This window comes from Panthera onca, chromosome B4 (genome assembly GCF_046562875.1).
Source record: "Panthera onca isolate mPanOnc1 chromosome B4, mPanOnc1 haplotype 2, whole genome shotgun sequence".
Taxonomy (NCBI): domain Eukaryota; kingdom Metazoa; phylum Chordata; class Mammalia; order Carnivora; family Felidae; genus Panthera; species Panthera onca.
In genome coordinates this window covers 70,396,578-70,414,962 of record NC_138345.1, presented here as the reverse complement: position 1 = coordinate 70,414,962, position 18,385 = coordinate 70,396,578, and the positions used below count along the sequence as shown (strand labels likewise).

General features: G+C 37.7%; 1 protein-coding gene across 3 annotated transcripts in view; it reads left to right on the top strand.

Moving 5' to 3' along the window:
- ADAMTS20 (ADAM metallopeptidase with thrombospondin type 1 motif 20) overlaps positions 1-18,385 on the top strand; it is a 178,731-nt gene that overhangs the window by 136,446 nt on the left and 23,900 nt on the right. For 2 of the 3 annotated variants that reach the window (XM_060657893.3, XM_060657890.3), the window contains 7 exons: positions 4,987-5,160; positions 5,242-5,412; positions 9,614-9,814; positions 10,504-10,633; positions 11,288-11,382; positions 11,468-11,562; positions 12,293-12,426. In XM_060657893.3, coding sequence (XP_060513876.3) covers positions 4,987-5,160; positions 5,242-5,412; positions 9,614-9,814; positions 10,504-10,633; positions 11,288-11,382; positions 11,468-11,562; positions 12,293-12,426 — 1,000 coding nt within the window. The remainder of the gene's footprint in view (positions 1-4,986; positions 5,161-5,241; positions 5,413-9,613; positions 9,815-10,503; positions 10,634-11,287; positions 11,383-11,467; positions 11,563-12,292; positions 12,427-18,385) is intronic. The other variant, XM_060657892.3, reaches the window with a different exon arrangement.

The following is an 18,385-nucleotide window of genomic DNA, read 5'->3' as shown; positions in this document are numbered from 1 at the left end:
AGAAGTTAAGTTGCTTATATCTGCAGCAGGCAAGGAAGTTGGGGGTGCGGGGGAAGCATGTGAACACAGGTCTATTTGAGCTTTCCCTACTATAGTTGCAGTCATAATTATTTCATTATCATCATTATATACCAGGTCATCGTTATATTTCCTTAGCAATATATTGCCACTCTTACAAGGGAACCTACAGTCAACAATTGTAGATTGTCGCTGTGTCACATAGTGCACATTGAATAGAAATCTAATTCCTATGTGTACTGAATTCATTGCAAGCTTATTTTTGTTAAAAAAAGGTATGTTGTCTAAGTACAAGATACATAATGGATTTTATAGTTTATGGGGAAAAACAGTTTAGTTGATCACATATTAAATATGATGTAGTTGTCTAAATTACTAGCAACATAATAGGCCACAGTAGTGATGGATAGTGTTCAAATCTTTGGCACAGATCCTGGTCAGATTTTTGGAGCAGTGCCTATTCCAGGACCCACACTGTAAGAAAAGTCTTGACAAATTCCCACATCCCCAGAGAAGTACAGTCAAATGGTTACAACCATTCTATGTCAGTTCCATTGTATTCTACTGCAAGTGAGAAAAGTCCTAATGATGAGTGGCTTCAACTCAAAGACATTCCTTGTTTACATAACAAAACCAGAAGGTCACTGACTTTAAGTTTGACTCAGCAGCTTTACAAGGTCAAGGTGCTGGATTGGCATTTCTGTGATTTTATTGGTCAGCTCCTACTGGTCATAAAACAGCTGCCACAGTTTTAGGACTTACCCCTTCATACTTTCTCACATGAAAGTGAATATGCATTTGTTCTTTGTTGGAAAGGAGGACAGATTCCAGATGGTCGGTAAATGTTTAAAGACGACTATTTCAGCTCAATCTGGGCGAGTATTTGTTAACTTAAGAGTCACCCAAAAATGGAATGACTGCTTTCAGGATATGGCGAATATACCCAGACTGAGGGTATGAAAGTATAGGTAGGTTTGATGGTCATTCATTTACTATTGCTGTAAAAGGAATTTCAAAATCGAAGAGAAATGGAAGTTACACATTCCTAGAATCTTTCCTAACTCCAAACGTTCTACTATTGAGAATACTGCTGCTACATTATTGACTCACTGAAATAGACCACAATTAAGAATAACTATGGTAAAATCAAAACCTAAATCTGTTATTAAGAAATTATAGGGGCACCTGGGTGGCTCAGTTGGTTAAGCGTCCTACTCAATCTCAGTTCAGGTCTTGATCTCAGGGTCATGAGTTCAAGCTCTGCACTGGGCTCCACAGTGGGTGTGGAGTCTACTGGAAAAAAAAAAAGATAAATAATGCATCAAGAGACAAGACATCACTATTTGAATTTTAAATAATTTATGAAATAGCAGCTTGGTGAACCTACTTTTGCAATGCATGTTCTGGCATTTCTAGCAGTTGCTGAAATGACTACAGTACCTGTGGATTGGTGAAAGTTCACCTTCTCCAGTTCCACTGTCAAGTCTTTCAAGTGCCAGTCTGTGCAGTTACAGTACATTACGTATAAATCGGATGTTCGTCTGATTGTTCCTGTTTGAATTAAATAATGCTGTGTTGGTGAGTTAGTGCATTCAGTATCTGTGTTATACTTGTAATTATAGTCTCCCATTGACTTCACATTAGTTATCTGGATTTTAAAAAAAGATAATATGTAACATGCTTATAAATCTGGAGTTCTATGAAGCTGTTAAGTAAGGATACATATTTTAGAGTTAGAGGTGTGCCTTAAAAGGTCATTCTAGTAAGTCACTTGACTAAAGAGTGAGTAATCATATCTTCATAGCATCCACCCCTGTGGGGGAGACTGACCAGGCAAAAGTTCTGCTTTGGAAATGTTGAATCTGGGGTGCCTTTGACATATCTAGGTAGAAAACACAGGAAAGTTCTTGTAAATACGTAAAACATTCTTGTAAATACATGGAAATGCAAATGTTGAGGTCAGAATTAGGATCAAGGCTGGAGAGAACAGATTTTAAAAATTGGTGCATAGAAGAAATTGCTCAGAGCGTTCAGAGGGTGTATACGCTCAGAGCGTTCAGAGGTTATAAACAGAATCCCGGAATCTGCTAATATTTACGGCTGAACTGAGAAAATAGAGTCAGGTAAGGACTCTGAGAAGGAGCAATCTAAAAAGAATAGAGTACCTGGAGCCCAAGGGGATTTCAATCACAGAAGCCAGAATGGCTCCACAGAAAGTGGTCAGTGCTGCTGAATGCGTCCATGAGATTAAGACAAGATTTGAAAAGTTTTTGTTGGATCTCTCAGTTAGGGTTATTGATGATATTGGGTTAAGAAATATTTCATGTAAGCCACAAATTATCTTTTCTGTTCAAATCTAAAATTGCATCAAATTGCTTTTTTCTATTCTTATCTTAAAAAAACTGAAAAACAAGAAGTTACTTGTTTTCTTTCAAGCAGTAGGCCATTTTTTTTTTTCCTTTTAGGGAAGAGGCCCACAGTAGTAGTTACCCATGGTCACAGTGGATTTTTCAGTGGATTTTTTGCTATGACCAAGGGACCAATAAACCACTGTGGCTTATTGAATTTCAGAAAATTATAATTGTCTGATAGAACAACTTGCTAAGCTGTGTTTTGTGAATTCTTTTTTTCCAGGATTTTTTTTTTCAGGTTTAGAGGCAGGAAGTTTTCCAAATGTAGTTTATATTTCTGAAATTATCCCTGGAAAATGTTTGCAGGAGCCTTATTTTATAGGCTAAACATTTTCAAAAGAGGTTCCGATAAGCTAAATTACATCTAGACATTTTAGTCTGCTTAATATTGTGCCCTGCACCGAACACACATTAAATTATTGTTTTCTCCATACAAAGGAGCTGGGTTTTGTGAAAGCACTCAATGAGGACAAAATTCAACTGGTTAAGCACAGAATGAAGGTAAATGTAAGCTATGTAGATATGTATACTGTTCTTCATAAGTTAAAACATATATATAAATTCTCTTTCAAGTCAGTGGTTATTACTTGTACACACAAGAAAGAAAACTAAATTTTCAAGCGCATTTAGAATGAAATGCTGCAACAGTCTGTAAGAGAAATTCAAGTCTACAAGTTCTTAGCTTTTGTGGGATATAAATATTTTTTCATTCATGGTAAATCCATATTCTGCAGGTATATACATTTATTGTTGCAGAAAAAGAAATTTGTTACTCTGAGACTCCTACAGAAACATAAAGTTTGGTGAAGGACCTTATTTTTTTTTTTAAGTTTTACTTATTCATTTGAGAGAGACAGAGACAGCATGACTTGAGGATGGGGAGAGAGAGAGAAGGAGAGCGAAATCCCAAGCAGGCTCCACGCTATCAGCGTAGAGTCAGATGCAGGGCTGGAACTCACAAACGGTGGGATCATGACCTAAGCTGAAACCAAGTTGGACGCTTAACTGACTGAGCCACCCAAGTGCCCTTGCAAGACCTGAGTTTTTACCCTAACAATATCACAGGTGGGAACAGTGGGGCAACCCCAGATATTCCTCAGTAGGACTTCCAATCCTTTCTGGAATAACCCAGAGTATGTATGTGTGTGTGTGTGTGTGTGTGTGTGTGTATATATATATATATATATATATATATATTTAATTTTTTATTTCATATATATTTCATATATATATTTCATATATATATTTCATATATATTTCATATATATATATTTCATATATATATTTCGTATATATATTTCATATATATTTCATATATATATATTTCATATATATATTTCGTATATATATTTCATATATATATATATATGAAACAAACTCACAAATTTTATCAGTATCACTGGGCGTTCTCCATACTTTATTAATGTTGGCACCACAGCTCTTGGTTGTGGTCAAGCTGTGTTGTAAATATGAGCTGGCATTCTAGAACTGCAAGGGCCCAGAGAGGTTACCAGCTCCTTCCCCATCCCCCAAAGGCAAGGACAGCTTAGGGTAAGGCGTCAGAAAGAACTGAACTTCATCTTGCCTTCTAAATTGTTTTTTTAATGTTTATTTATTTTTGAGAGAGAGAGAGAGAGAGCGTGAGCAGGGGAGGGGCAGAGAGAGGGAGACACAGAATCCAAAGCAGGCTGCAGGCTCTGAGCTGTTAGCACAGAGCCCAATGTGGGGCTAAACTCACGAACCGTAAGATCATGACCTGAGCTTGAAGTCTGACGCTTAACTGACAGAGCCACCAAGGCGCCCCTCATCTTGCCTTATAGAGGCAGAAGCACAGGCAAGTGACTTACCATCTCTGAGCCTCAGGTCCTCAACGCTGCTGGTCACAGGTAGAACTGTTGTTAGCAATAAATCTAGGGACACATCCTATGAAATTTTACAAATAACACAAAATCTTTGAACCGATGAGAAAAAGGAAACCTGAGAGGCTATGGCAAGATTGTCTAAGTTTACAGTTTGTACAATCAGCTTCCCCAAACACTGTCCATTGAAACACAATCATGAATCAACAGATTAGCAAATGTTTGGATCCCCAGACTGTAATGGTGCAAGTATAAAGGTGAGCTTAACACAATCTTGGAAATTATTGTTCCTTTAAGGGAGATTATGTATACAGTCTCAGGATTTAAGTGATGTTTAAAAGCAATGTAGTAGAATAGTTTCATTGTGCAGTGAGTTTTATAGATATTAAGAATGTTGAAGTCAGAATAGTTTTCAACTGGGATGGAGTGTCTGGTATAAATTCTCGTATAGTTTGTCATGGTTTCCATAAGGCTTGAGTAGGCACCGCAATATAAAAATCTATTTGCGTACTTGTATGGATGCTTCACCCCAGACAGCCTTAAAAATACTGATTGCATGTATATTCTACCCAACGCCTGATGTAATGTCAAGCTATGTTTCAAAGAAACAAGAAAATAGGCCATGGCACTCTTTTGCTATCTTTCCCTAATTCGATATTTGCTCGCTAATTGTTCAACTCACTCGGGCGTCTTTGTAGTGCTCTGTGACCTGTGGTCCTGGAGTTCAGCAAAGGGATGTGTACTGTCGGCTGAGAGGCGTTGGGCGGGTGGCTGAAGAAATGTGTGCTGGATCCACCCGGCCTGATTTTCAGCGGCAATGTTGGCGTCAGGACTGCATGCAGTACCAGTGGGTGGCAGGAGAGTGGCTGAACGTGAGTATTGAGAAGTAAACTTTGAGAGACACTGCACAAAAGACTGACAGAAAAAACCCCATTTTGTCATTGCGCCTCTAGTGTTCAACGTCATGTCATAAAAAAGAGACACATCGGCAAGTGAAGTGCATTGATGCACAAAACATTCAAGTGAATGAGAGTTTCTGTGAACCTTCCACCAGACCTCTTTCAATCAAGAAATGCAGGAACCCTTCCTGCAAGTATGTTGTGGTAACAGGAGACTCATCACAGGTAAGGCAAAGAAAAAAGTTAAGAAGTTTTGCTCCTGAGTCTAAAAACAACTGAGTCTAACATTTGATGTGGTTGAAACCGGGTCTAAATTTGTGGGAGCAGATAGTGGTATTCAGAGCAATCTAAGCAATGGAACCACACATGGATGGTGCAGAGAGAGTAATAGCAGCATGTATGTTCAACTCTAGCTCGGTTCTCAAGTGTCAGTTGGGGCCGACTGTGAAAGCAACCACCAGGAACAGTTTGGCAAACTGGCCCTGCGGAATTGCCTGCTGTTTAAAAACAGCTTTCTTGAGGTATAATTGACAAACAATAGACCACACATATTTGAAGTGTATACACCCATAGAACCATTACCATATTCAAAATGAAGAGCATCTCCATCACCCTCCAAATTTTTCTTGTGCGACTTTATAATTCCTTCCCCTCTCCCTTCCAACTACAGATAACCTAATGTGGTTTTCATGTTAGTGATCCCTCACTATATTATTTTGCATTTTCTAGAGTTTTGTGTAAGTGGAATCACACCATACGAACTACTTTTTGTCTCATGATTTTGATGACTTTAAGTATTTTGAGATTCAGTCAGGTTGTACTATGTATCAATAGTTTATTCCTTTTTATTATTGAACATTAATCCAGTTGGATATCTGGATATGGATATCTCCAAGTCCACTAAAATCTTCTGTGATGTCTGATCTGCCATTAATCCCCATGCAGTTTTTTTTTTTTCCAATCTCAGGGACTGTAATTTTTATCTTTAGAAGTTTGATTTCAGCTTTTTTAGATTTTCCATGTCTCTACTTTTTGAGTATGCTACAGTTATTGATAACTTTTTAATGTCCTTCTCTGCTAATTCTAATGTCTATGTGTGTGCACTTACAACTGAGGGGATTTTATTGTGCTCTCAAGTTTGTGCAACCATCACCATGATCTACTGCTAGAACATTTTATCACCCCAAGAGGAAACTCCATATACAATAGTAGTCATTCCTCATTGGCTTCTTCCCCCTGGTTCCAGACAACCACTTACCTGCATTCTACATTGATGGATATTCCTGTTCTGGGCATTTCATATAAATTGAATCAGACAATATGTGGTCTTTTTTATATGGCTTCTTTCACTTAACATGGTAGTTTAAGGATCATCCATGATGTAGTATATATCAGCCATCATTCCTTTTTATGGATGAATAATATTCCATTTTAGGCATATGCTACATTTGGTTTATTCATAAGTTGATGGACATTTGGGTTGAGCCACTTTTGGACTATTCTGAATAATGCTGCTGAGAGCATTTGTTTTCAATTCTCTTGGGCAAATACCTAGGAGTAAAATTGCTGAGTATTATGATAACACTGTTTAACTTTTGAGGAAATTCAAAACTGTTTTCCAAAGTTGCTGCACCATTTTGCAATCCCATCTATTTTACATGCCTGGAATAAATCTCACTGGGTCATGGTGTATAATCCTTTTTATCTGTTTTTGGAACTGTTTTGCTTATGTTTTGTTGAGGACTTTTGTGTCTACATTCATTAGAGATTTGGGTCTCTAGTTTTCTTTCTTTCTTCCTTTCCTTCTTCCTTTTTTTTTTTTTTTTCGTCATATCTTTGTCTGTCTAGTTTTGGTATGAGGGCTATACTGGCCTCATAGGATGAATTAGGAAGTGTCCCTTACTCTTCTTTCTTTTGGAAGAGTTTTGGAAAGTTTAATGCTAATTCTTCTTTAAACATTTGGTGGAGTTTACCAGTGAAGCCTCTGGTCCTAGGCTTTCCTTTGTGTGAAGTTTATTATTATTATTATTATTATTATTATCATTATTATTATTGCTATTATTATTATTATTATTAATATTATTATTAATTCAATCTCTTTTCTTGTTATAGTTCTATTCTTTCTCCCTCCACCCCAGCACATATGGTTGTTGCTGTCTTCTTATTTAATGACTTTTTTTTTAAACTCACTGTAATGTCTGTACTCTTTGTCACGTGTAATCACCGAAGTTTTGCTTGATTAGTTTAATTATGAGCTAATGATTGGGTTGAGATTTCCTTAGACACCTGGAACCAATCTCCAGCCTTTGCCAAGAATCTCTGTTTGTGTAGGAACCTTTAACACTCAGCAAGATAATTGACAACTCGTCCTTAAGCTTACTGTCCTGCTTTTGTGCATGGCCTGGATGTCAACCAGAGGTGAAAATGTAGGCCTGTCCCAGGTGCTTCCTGAGCATGTGTGCAGTCCGGGACATGAACTCACTCCTATGCATGCGCACAGCTTTCTAGATTTCTATGAATATATTGGGGCTTTTCGCTGCCATTACAGACATCTCATTTCCCAGATTTTCCTCTTAACCTTTTTTTTTTAATCTGGCTTATTTTTTGCTCCAACTGTTATCCCTGTTCTGGGAGCTGCAAAGTTAAACAGTGGCTTTTAATTGGGTTTAATAAATGTCCCTAAGGGGAAAAAGGCTTTTAGCACTGAGTCAGGTCAAGTCAAAGAAAGAAAGAAAGAAAGAAGTTAAAGGAAAAGAAAAGAAAAGAGGGAAGAAAGAAAGAAAAAAAGAAAAGAAAGAAAGGAAGGAAAGAAGGAAGGAAGAAAGAAGAAAGAATGAAAGAAAGCCTTGCAGGTGGGATCTTCTAGAAAGCCATCAAGCAATTCAAATTGTGACAATTCTGTGGAAAGGGGGATTTGAAAAATGTGCAACCCAGTTGTGCCTCTCTTGTAGCTACGAGGCTGCTCTTTTCACCATGTTTGTAGGGCTGTGGACTTTCAAGGCTACTGTGGAGCCAGAGAGGGGAAAATAGGTGTAGGGTAAGTCAAAACACCACAAAGCTCCCTCTTCATCCTGAAATTTAGGCTTGTTTATTAAATAAATGCTTCCTGGATTGTTGCAAGCCTTTGGTTAATTTCTAGAGTTCTGGGAAAGTTAATTCTGGCAAATTTTGCCAGTTTTCTCATTGCTGTTATGGAGGAGAGAATTTTTGGAGGTCCTACTTTTCACTGCACCCTCTTGACCTCTTTTGATAGATGGATTTTCTCCTCATTATGGGTTATATTTTCCTGCTTATTTGCATGCCAGTTAATTTTTTAAATTGCATATTAGACATTATGAATTTTATTTTTTTGGCTGTTGGCTATTTTTTTTTTATTCATATGCATATATTTTGAGCTTCATTCTGGAATGAAGTTACTGTCTGGAAACCATTTGATCCTTTCTTGCCTTGCTGTTAAGATTTATTAGGTCAGGCTAGTACAATGCTTAATCTAAGGTTAATTATTCCCCTCTACTGTGGCGAGACCCTTTTGAGTACTCTACCTATTGTCCCATGTATATAAGATTTTCCAGTCTAGCTGGAGGGAACAGGCACTATATTTGGTCTCATGTGAGTACCAGATATAGTCTTTTCTGGTAAGACTTCTGGTTTGTTCATTCTTTGGCCTCGGTTAGTGTCCTCACATGTATGTGTATACTGGTCAGAACCGTGCTGTCCCCTTGTGTTTCCTTTTCTTGTTCCAAGATCTGGAAACTCTCAAAATAGTAGGCTAGAGCAATTATGGGATCATTTGTTTTATTTCCATCTCCCGGGTATCACTATACTTTATTGCCTAATGTCCAATGTCTTAAAAGCCATTGTTTGATACATTTTGTCCAGATGTTTCTGCTGCTTCAGGTTAGAAGGCAACTTATTTCTTGTCACTCCATTATTGCTGGAAACAAATATATTTGCCTATTTTTCATCTTTAATAATATCACTTACCTGTTTTAGTCAAATGGTATTATATATCACAGTATATATATTAAGATAAATGTATGCTAACTTATATATAATTACTAGTAAGTTAAGGATAATAAATGTTCTTTATTTTAGATAAGAACCCATAATATGTTCCATTTCTCTGAAGCTGTGACTTTCAGGAGATAAAGCTTCATCCAATTAAACTGTTAGCAATGTAATGGAAAACAAAACCAAAAAAGCACAGGCACTACAAATAGACAGTCTAGCTGGAATCTGCATCCTTTCCATTTATTGGTGCACCTCTGGAAATGTTATCCAATGTCTCTGAACATTTGTTTACTCATCTGTAAATGAGGCTAATAAATTAGATTATAGTCCAGTATATATTAAGCACCTGGCAAACATAGGCCCTAATTAAGATTAAGGGCATCTTTTTCTCTCCTTATAATTGTGTATTTTTCAGTGTGCAGGTAACTGCGGATTTAGTTACCGACAAAGGATTACATACTGCATTGCAGTCTGGTCTACTGAGAAATATAAGCTTCATCAGCTTTGGCCTATAGACTATCGAGAATGCCCTGTTCTGCCTTCCCCTCAGGTTTACAAATGCAATTTTAGGAGCTGTTTGCATGTGGCCACTTGGAAAGTTGGAAAATGGAGCAAGGTCAGTATATAATTATGAATTTAAAACCTTTTGAATGAGACTTTCTAGGTTTAGTATGCCTGGTAATCTGCACTGCTAACTAGATTGTCTCATACCACTTTTGTCTAAAAACCATTATCAGTTACTTGTACAAATATCTCTTTTTCTATGCTTGCCTGCTTACAAGCAAGGACCATGACTAATAATTTATTGCTATTCCTCAGAGAACTTGGCACAGTGGTTTGCATTTTGAGTAGATGCTTAAGAAATATTTATTGGTTAAGTGAAGAAGTAAATAGATCAGATGTATGAGTAATGAAAGTCATTGGCACTATATTCCATTCTCTATTTGATAGAAAGCAAGTGAATGAATATTGCCTTGTAATCTTAGCATCTAACCATGAGAAAAAACTTTATAGTCTTAATAACCATCATCAATAATGCTTATCAAGTATTTACAACATACTGTTGATATAACTATACAAAATAAATGAAAAGAAGACAGTAACTGAGAAATAATAGATTCTGGCTCATGCCTAAGGATTACTTTCACCTGTGATTGCCCAGCCTCCAGGATATTTTTGTATCTGCAATAGTTCTAGCCACTATGGATCACCAGTTTGTTCCAAAGGGGCCTACTCTGAAAGGAGAAAATACAGGTTTACTGGCCTTATTATCTAACATTATCTATCACTGTATCCTGTTCACAGTGCTCAGTGACTTGTGGAGCTGGGAAAATGGAGAGAAGAGTGGAATGCGTGTCTATAAATGGTCGGTCCAGTAACTTATGTTTAAAGCGTTTAAAACCAGATGCTCAAAAGAAGTGTTACGTCAATGATTGTAAGTAATAGACTTTAAAAATCTACCTGGTACCTGGATGTTCCTGGGAAATTTTAATTAAAATTTGAAAATAGGGGTGGCTGGGTGGCTCAGTTGGTTAAGTGTCCAACTTCAGCTCAGGTCATGATCTCATGGTTTGTGGGTTTGAGCCCCACGTCAGGTTCTGTGCTGACAGCTCGGAACCTGGAGCCTACTTTAGATTCTGTCCTTCCCTCTCTCTCTGTCCCTCCCTGCCCTCTCTCAAAAATAAATAAACAGAAAAAATTTAAATTTTTTTTAATGTTTATTTATTTTTGAGAGAGAGAGAGTGTGTGTGAGTGGAGGAAGGGCAGAGAGAGAGGGAGACACGAATCCAAAGCAGGCTCCAGGCTCTGAGCTGTCAGCCGACAGCCTGACGTGGGGCTTGAACCCACGCACTGTGAGATCATGATCTGAGCTGAAGTCGATCGCTTAACCGACTGAGCCACCCAGGCGTCCCATAAGCAGAAAAAATTTAAAAACAATTTTGAAAATAAATATTTGTAGTAGTCATGGGTTTCACAAAACAAAATGTCTATTTTTTTTCAGAGTATAACAATTTTAGTATGATTGAGCTAAATTCATGCTAAGTTTGTTCTTTGTTCATTATTGATATGTATTCATTTGTCCTTGAAGGTAAAACATTTACCAGCTGCAAAGAAATCCAAGTGAAAAGCAACATTACCATGGATGGTGACTATTACCTTAACATTAAGGGAAGAATAATAAAGGTATTTTGAAAGCAGTTTGTATTTGATTTTAACATTGGCCGTTGACTGGAGAAACCTTTTCTAGATGTTTGTATTTTCCCTCTAGATCTATTGTGCAGGCATGCACTTGGAGAACCCCAAGGAATATATATCATTGGTTAAAGGTGAAGAAGACAACTTTTCTGAAGTGTATGGTGTCAGGTATGAGATTTTGGCTTATCTGTGCATTTTTATGGTCCACCAAGAGAATTACAAGTTCCAGCTTTCAGAGTGATACTAGAATAGCTCACAAGTGGGACAAGTAATTTAGGAGCAGGTGAACATGTTAGGACCTAAACCAGATGTTGTCCAGGCCTGTTTAATAAAGACTTGAATATTAACATGGGCTCACAGAAGGTGAGCTGTGGGACAACAGAGAAGAGTTTAAGAGCTATGTTTATTTTAATAGAAATAAAATTAATAAGGGGTGCCTGGGTGGCTCAGTCAGTTAAGCGACCAACTCTTGATTTTGGCTCAGGTTGTGATCTCATGGTTTGTAAGTTTGATCCCACATCACGCTCCATGCTGACAGTGCAGAACCTACTTGGGATTCTCCTTCCTCTCTCTCTGCCCTTCCTCAGCTTGTGCGCTCTCTCTCTCTCTCTCTCGCTCTCTCAAAAGAAATCAATAAACTTAGAAAAGGAAAGAAAATTAACAACAATAATAAAAGCTAGGAGAACTATAGCTGAAATATTTTTCCATAAACCATGCTTGAACTTCCCATTGAGAATCAGATGTTAATCTTTGGTGATTTTTTACATCTTTCTCATTTAGCTTACTGACACTATAATATTGAAGAAGTGTATCTTTTACTCTCCTACTTCCAAAGTGTACCTTTATCTACATGATGGGATAATTACTGCATACTACAATTATTCTAATGTTGTTTCAGACTACAAAATCCATATGAATGTCCTTTTAATGGAAGTAGGAGGCAAGACTGTGAGTGTAAAAATGACTACCTGGCTGCTGGACACACTGTTTTCAGCAAAATAAGAATTGATCTCAGTTCCATGCAAATTAAAAGTAAGTGCTGCAACTCTAAAATGAAAAGCCTCTAGTTGCTAATGAAATTCAAACAATATGCTGGTGTATATGATAGCTAAAGTATAGAGAATGGCCTCACATTGTGCAAGAATTACCTAAATTTTTAAAAGAAGTTATTAGCTACATAATTTCTTAGCAGTGACATGGACCATGGGGATCCTAAATAAAAACGTTGTGGTAATGACAGCGATAAGATGTTGCCTTTCCAAGATACAACCCTTTGTCTTAAAATCCTCAATTACATTAAGGGCAAGGAAGTTAATATCCTCAACATAGTTGTATAAGCTTTTTGCAGGGCTTAGAGTGATTATTAACATCAGTTTCAGTTCACAATTTGTCAAGTATTTTCTCATAAATTGTCTCATTTGATCTTTTTTATAACTCTGTACTAGTCAGGGCAGAATTGCATCATATCGTTGCAAGTGATGAAATTAAGATGTACTTATAAAGTTAAGTCACTTGTCTCAATTCATACAGTTAGTAACTGGTGTTTAGAGATAAAGTCTTCACCCACAGATCCCAGATTCTGGACCTGCTGCCTTTCTAGGAAGTAATTCAGAGTATAGCCAAATCAAAACATATTTATAAAACCTGGTACACACTGTATATGAAGCAGCCTGCCATCCTGGAAGTTGCATTCCTACCAGAAAAGGCAAAGAAGTTCATTTCAGAAACAGAAACTGTAAATTGCAATTGAATCACCAGTTTCATAGTTTTATAAGCTATGTATATCAAACCAGTTCATAGTTTTATAAACTATAAAAAGAAACAAAAAATCATTGAGACAGAGGATGCATGAGTACATCATCTGTAAATCACAGTCATATGATGAACTATTGTTAGTAATAATAGCTACCATTTACTGAACACCCACTGTTACTGCAGTGGGGAAGCATTATACTGTTATGTTTACAATTCTGGAGTTAGAACGTCTGGGAGTAAATTCTTTGCATCCATTTACCAGTTACCTAACTTTGGGCATATCTCTTTAAACCTAAATTCCTTCATCTGTATAGTGAGAAACTGACTCTCAGATTTTTTTCTTCTTCTTCTATCCTTCTTTTTTCCTTTCTGGTGATGATTAAAAGATAATACTTGTAACATACCTATTAAGTGCCTTGCATATAGTAAATGCTCTGTAAATACTAGTTGTTATTAATAATGTATGTTGTAGCATTGCTAAGTACATAAGGGGAACTTGGTAACTTATTTGCTGTTTATGAAGTTGCTATAATTCATGACTTTATTGAACAATCCTGCCATTTGCCAGGCATTAGACTGGGTCCTAAGGATAAAATGTTGAATGCATACATTTTCAACTCCCTAGTCTCTCTTTTCTTTCCTCACATTTGGGTGTCAAAAACCAGTCTCAGTTAAATCTTTCCTCTCTGATGCACTTGCAACATGAAACATGAGTGTAGTACCTCATCCACTGCTCTCCTCACTGCTCTCACCTAAAATGCATGGCTACTAAGCTCATGAGAATCCTTCATGCTGCTGAGTAATCTTGTTGTCCTCCCCTAGTTTATTCCCACCCCCAACCCCCTAAATGCCAAACATTTTCTCCTCTTGCTGCAAATTTCTAAAATTTCTAACACTTCCACTTTATCTACTCATTGCTAATGATCTTGCTTCCTATCTCACTGAGAAAGTAAGAACAACTGGAAGAGGATTTCTATAACCATGCCATCTGCAACCTACCCAAACCTTTACTTACTGACTTCCTTCTCTCCTGCTTACTGTGGGTGAACTATTCCTGCTCCCACCTAAGGCAGCTCTCTCTTGTGCTCTAGGCTCATCACGTTGTACCTACTCAAGAACATTTCTCAGCACACTTTCCCTTCTCTCTTACATCACCAGCTCTAACTCCATTTCTCTAAATCCAGTGACAAATTTAGTTTTCATCTCACTTGATCTATCAGCAGCATTTTATCCAGGTCCCCATGCTCTCATCACTTTGTGCCTGACCTGGCCACTCTCTCCTGTCTTTCTTACTGTTTCTCATCTTGACTGGCTACTCTTCATCTTCTACAGCATGTTGAAAAGCTTTAGGACACAGTCACGCCTTGGGAATCTCTTTCTATTTATAGGTTTCAAATGATGGTCCCAAATATATATCTCCAATTTGGACTGTTACCCTAAACTCTAATATTCATCTCTTGACTCAACAAATCCACATGAATGCCTAATAGGCATCTCAAACTCAAAGTATGCAAAACTTTGCCTTCAGTATTTCTTCCCACATCCACTCCTTCCATCTCAAATTTTTATCATTTCAGTAAATGGCACGTATAGTCTCCCAGTTACTCCAGCTAAAATCTGGCAACATCTTAGCTTCTCCCTTTCTCTCACACCTGCATGCAATCCATTATCAAATTCTGTCAGATGAATCTCTAACATACATGCTACTATGGACTGAATCATGTCTCCCAACATCCATGTGATGAAGCCCTAATCCCCAATGTGATGATATTTGGTAATGGAGAGATAATCGGGTTTAGATAAGGGTAGGGCCCTTATGATAGGATTAATGCCCTTTTAAAAAAAAGAGAAGACACCAGAGCTCTCTCTCTTGCCATATGAGGACACAGTGAGAAGGGTGACCATATACAAGCTAGAAAGAGGGCCCTCACTGGAACCTGACCCTACGGGCTCACTGACCTACACCTCCCAGCCTCCAGATCTTAGAGAAGTGCATTTCTGTTGTTTAAGCCACCCAGTTCATGGTGGTTTGTTAGGGCATCCTGAGCTAAGACACCTATCAAAAATTACTCTCTCCCTACCTCATTGCTGCCATCTTGGTTTGAGTCCACACCATTTTTTCACCCGGGTTATCATGCCTACTAAAATTATAGCATTGCTATTTCAGTATTGCATGACTCTCCCACCTCCTGACCTAGATTCTCAGCAGAGAAGCCAGAGTGATCCTATGAAACATAAGCCATGTCATATCTTATACATTACCCCATTTCATCTTTTTGACAACCTTGAACTCTGATCAAAACTCTCCAAACATTTCCCATCTGACTCAGGAAAATAAAAAATACTTTCAATGGTCAACAAAACTCAACATGATATCTCCACCTCCACACCTCTCTGCTCTCTCTTTCCACACTCTTTCCACACTCTTGTACACTCTGTTGCAGACACACTCGTTTCTTTGCTGTTTCTTGAACCCTTCAAGCATACTCTTACCTCAAGGCCTGTGCACTTTGTTCTATTTGCCTGGAACAGTTGTGGCATAGTTACCTGTATGGTTTACTCCTTCTTTTGGATTTCTGCTTAGTTTTGTCTTTTTCAATCAGGCCATCCCGGACCAGTCTGCACTCCTAAACTCCCTTTCTCTTCTTGTTTTAATTGATTTAATTTTTCTATAGGAATTATCACCCCTAACATAATGTGGTATTTACTTGATTACCTGTCTCACTCTGGTAGGACTCCGGTTCCATCAGCCTCTATGTCCTCTAATGATGTGTGCTTAGAGTAATTAAAAAAATATTCAATATACCATAGGTTCTGAGTAAATATTGTTTGAATGAAAAGTTTTCAACTTTCCTCAAGAAACTATCTTGAGAAAATCTTGAAGATAAATTTGAATTAACCAAAGCAGAGAAAAGGAGTTTCAGGAGGAGGGAACAGCCTGGAACAAAAGCCTGGAAAATATGAATCATCTTGGTTTCATTAAAGAACAAAAAATCCAGAGGCACCTGGGTGGCTCAGTCAGTTAAGCATCTGACCTTGGCTCAGGTCATGATCTCATGGTTCATAGCATCGGGCTCTGTGCTGACAGGTCTGAGCCTGGAGCCTGCTTTGGATTCTGTGTCTCCCTCTCTCTCTGCCTCCCCCTGCTTGTGCTCTGTCTCTCTGTCTCTCAAAAAAAATAAATAAACATTAACAAATTTTTAAAAAGAATAAAAAGTCCATTTTTCTCCAAGCATAAAATGAATGGATGTTGGGGGATGGTAGCTTGTTAGAGAAGTTCCCAGAGAGCAGATCATGAAGAACAGTGTATACTAACTACACAGTCGAGTTTTATAAGTTATGAGAACCATTGGGTGTAAGTTTCAGCAGGAGGAAAGACACTTGGAAGGAGAACAAATTTTATTCATGAAAATAGTTAAGAAGCTAATATAATAATCCAGATAGAAAGTGATGAGGGCTTAGAGTAGGGACTAGGTTCAGAAGAGAGGGCCTTCAAGAAACTTTTTTTTAATGTTTATTTTATTTTTGAGACAGAGAGAGACAGAGCATGAATGGGGGAGGGGCAGAGAGAGAGGGAGACACAGGATCGGAAGCAGGCTCCGGGCTCTGAGCCATCAGCCCAGAGCCCGACGCGGGGCTCGAACGCACAAACCGTGAGATCGTGACCTGAGCTGAAGTCGGACGCTCAACCGACTGAGCCACCCAGGCGCCCCAAGAAATTTTAAAGAAGTACACTTTTTTAGGATTTTCTAACAGAAGGAATATGGGGATTAGCAGCATACAATATTTAGAAAGATTTCCAGAATAACAGAATGGATGGTAACACATTTCATTGAGATGAGAAATATAGCAAAATAAATAAGTTTGGAGAAAAAGGTAGTGCATTTAGTTTGGGTATGTTGAGTTGGAGCTATCTGTGGGTTACAAGGGTAATGATGGAGAAGATAGTAGCAAAGCATGCTTGATTTGAAAGTTGTATTTGCTCTGCCTCTGACCAACCCGTAAGTGCCAGCATAAGCAGTGGTGTGAGGATAAATGTTTAACAACCAGCATTTAACGACCAGGAAATAACATCTGACTTGTAGAATTTGCCAGTGTCTGTAGTTATATATATTTCCACCATGCCAACTTTAAGCTACCAACATGAGCTCATTGTACATGGAGTTGGGAAGAGGCACACCCAACTGGTTCTCATGATTTGGCACAAGCTGACTCTGGCACATAACTGAAAGCCTCCTAGTCTTGGAAACTGCCATTGGTGATATATTTCCAGCAATGCCCCCTTTGGGATTGCCTTTAGGGGATTGGTGTCATCATAGGGGGCATGCAGTAGTCATGAAAAGTAATGCAGTAGTCATGAAAAATCATGAAAAGTAAAGTGATATAAGTCACACAGAGAAAGACAGATACCATATGTTTTTACTCTTATGTGGATCCTGAGAAATTTAACAGAAGACCATGGGGGAAGGGAAGGGAAAAAAAAAGGTTAGAGAGTGAGGGAGCCAAAACATAAGAGACTCTTAAAACCTAAGAACAAACTGAGGGTTGATGGGGGGTGGGAGGGAAGGGAAGGTGGGTGATGAGTATTGAGGAGGGCACCTGTTGGGATGAGCACTGGGTGTTGTAAGGAATCCAATTTGACAATAAATTTCATATTAAAAAATTTTTTTTAATTAAAAAAAAAGTAAAGTGATTTAAAACAACATTAGTGGAGGTGACATCCACTAACTGGAAGACTGTTGATTGAAATATTATTTAAGTGATTCAAGAATGATTTTAGGGTTCCTTCCAACCTGTTTTTGATCCAATGACTCTATTTTTGATACTTCATACAGAATCCCCAGCGTTATTGCCAAACAAGTTTTGCTAACAATTTTAGCAAATGTAAGATTCAAAAGAAAATAATAATACAATGTAGTAATATATACATTATTTACATATACACATATATATGCATAGATACATATACGTATAAATACATGTGGTCTATAAGCACTTATGTGTTGCTTTGTCATAATTTGTTAAACTTTAATGTTTTTTCTTCTGTAATTTGCTCCTGACCCCACTTTATTTTAGGTATTCACTATTATGTAAAATATAATAAGGCATTTCGGTTTTTAAAACTTTTTGATTAATTACTCATGTACCTGCCATTTTTAGGGTAATTTTTGAGATAAACATTTTTTATTTAAAAATTATTTATTGATGGACTTCAAGCTGTATTGCAAAGCTATAA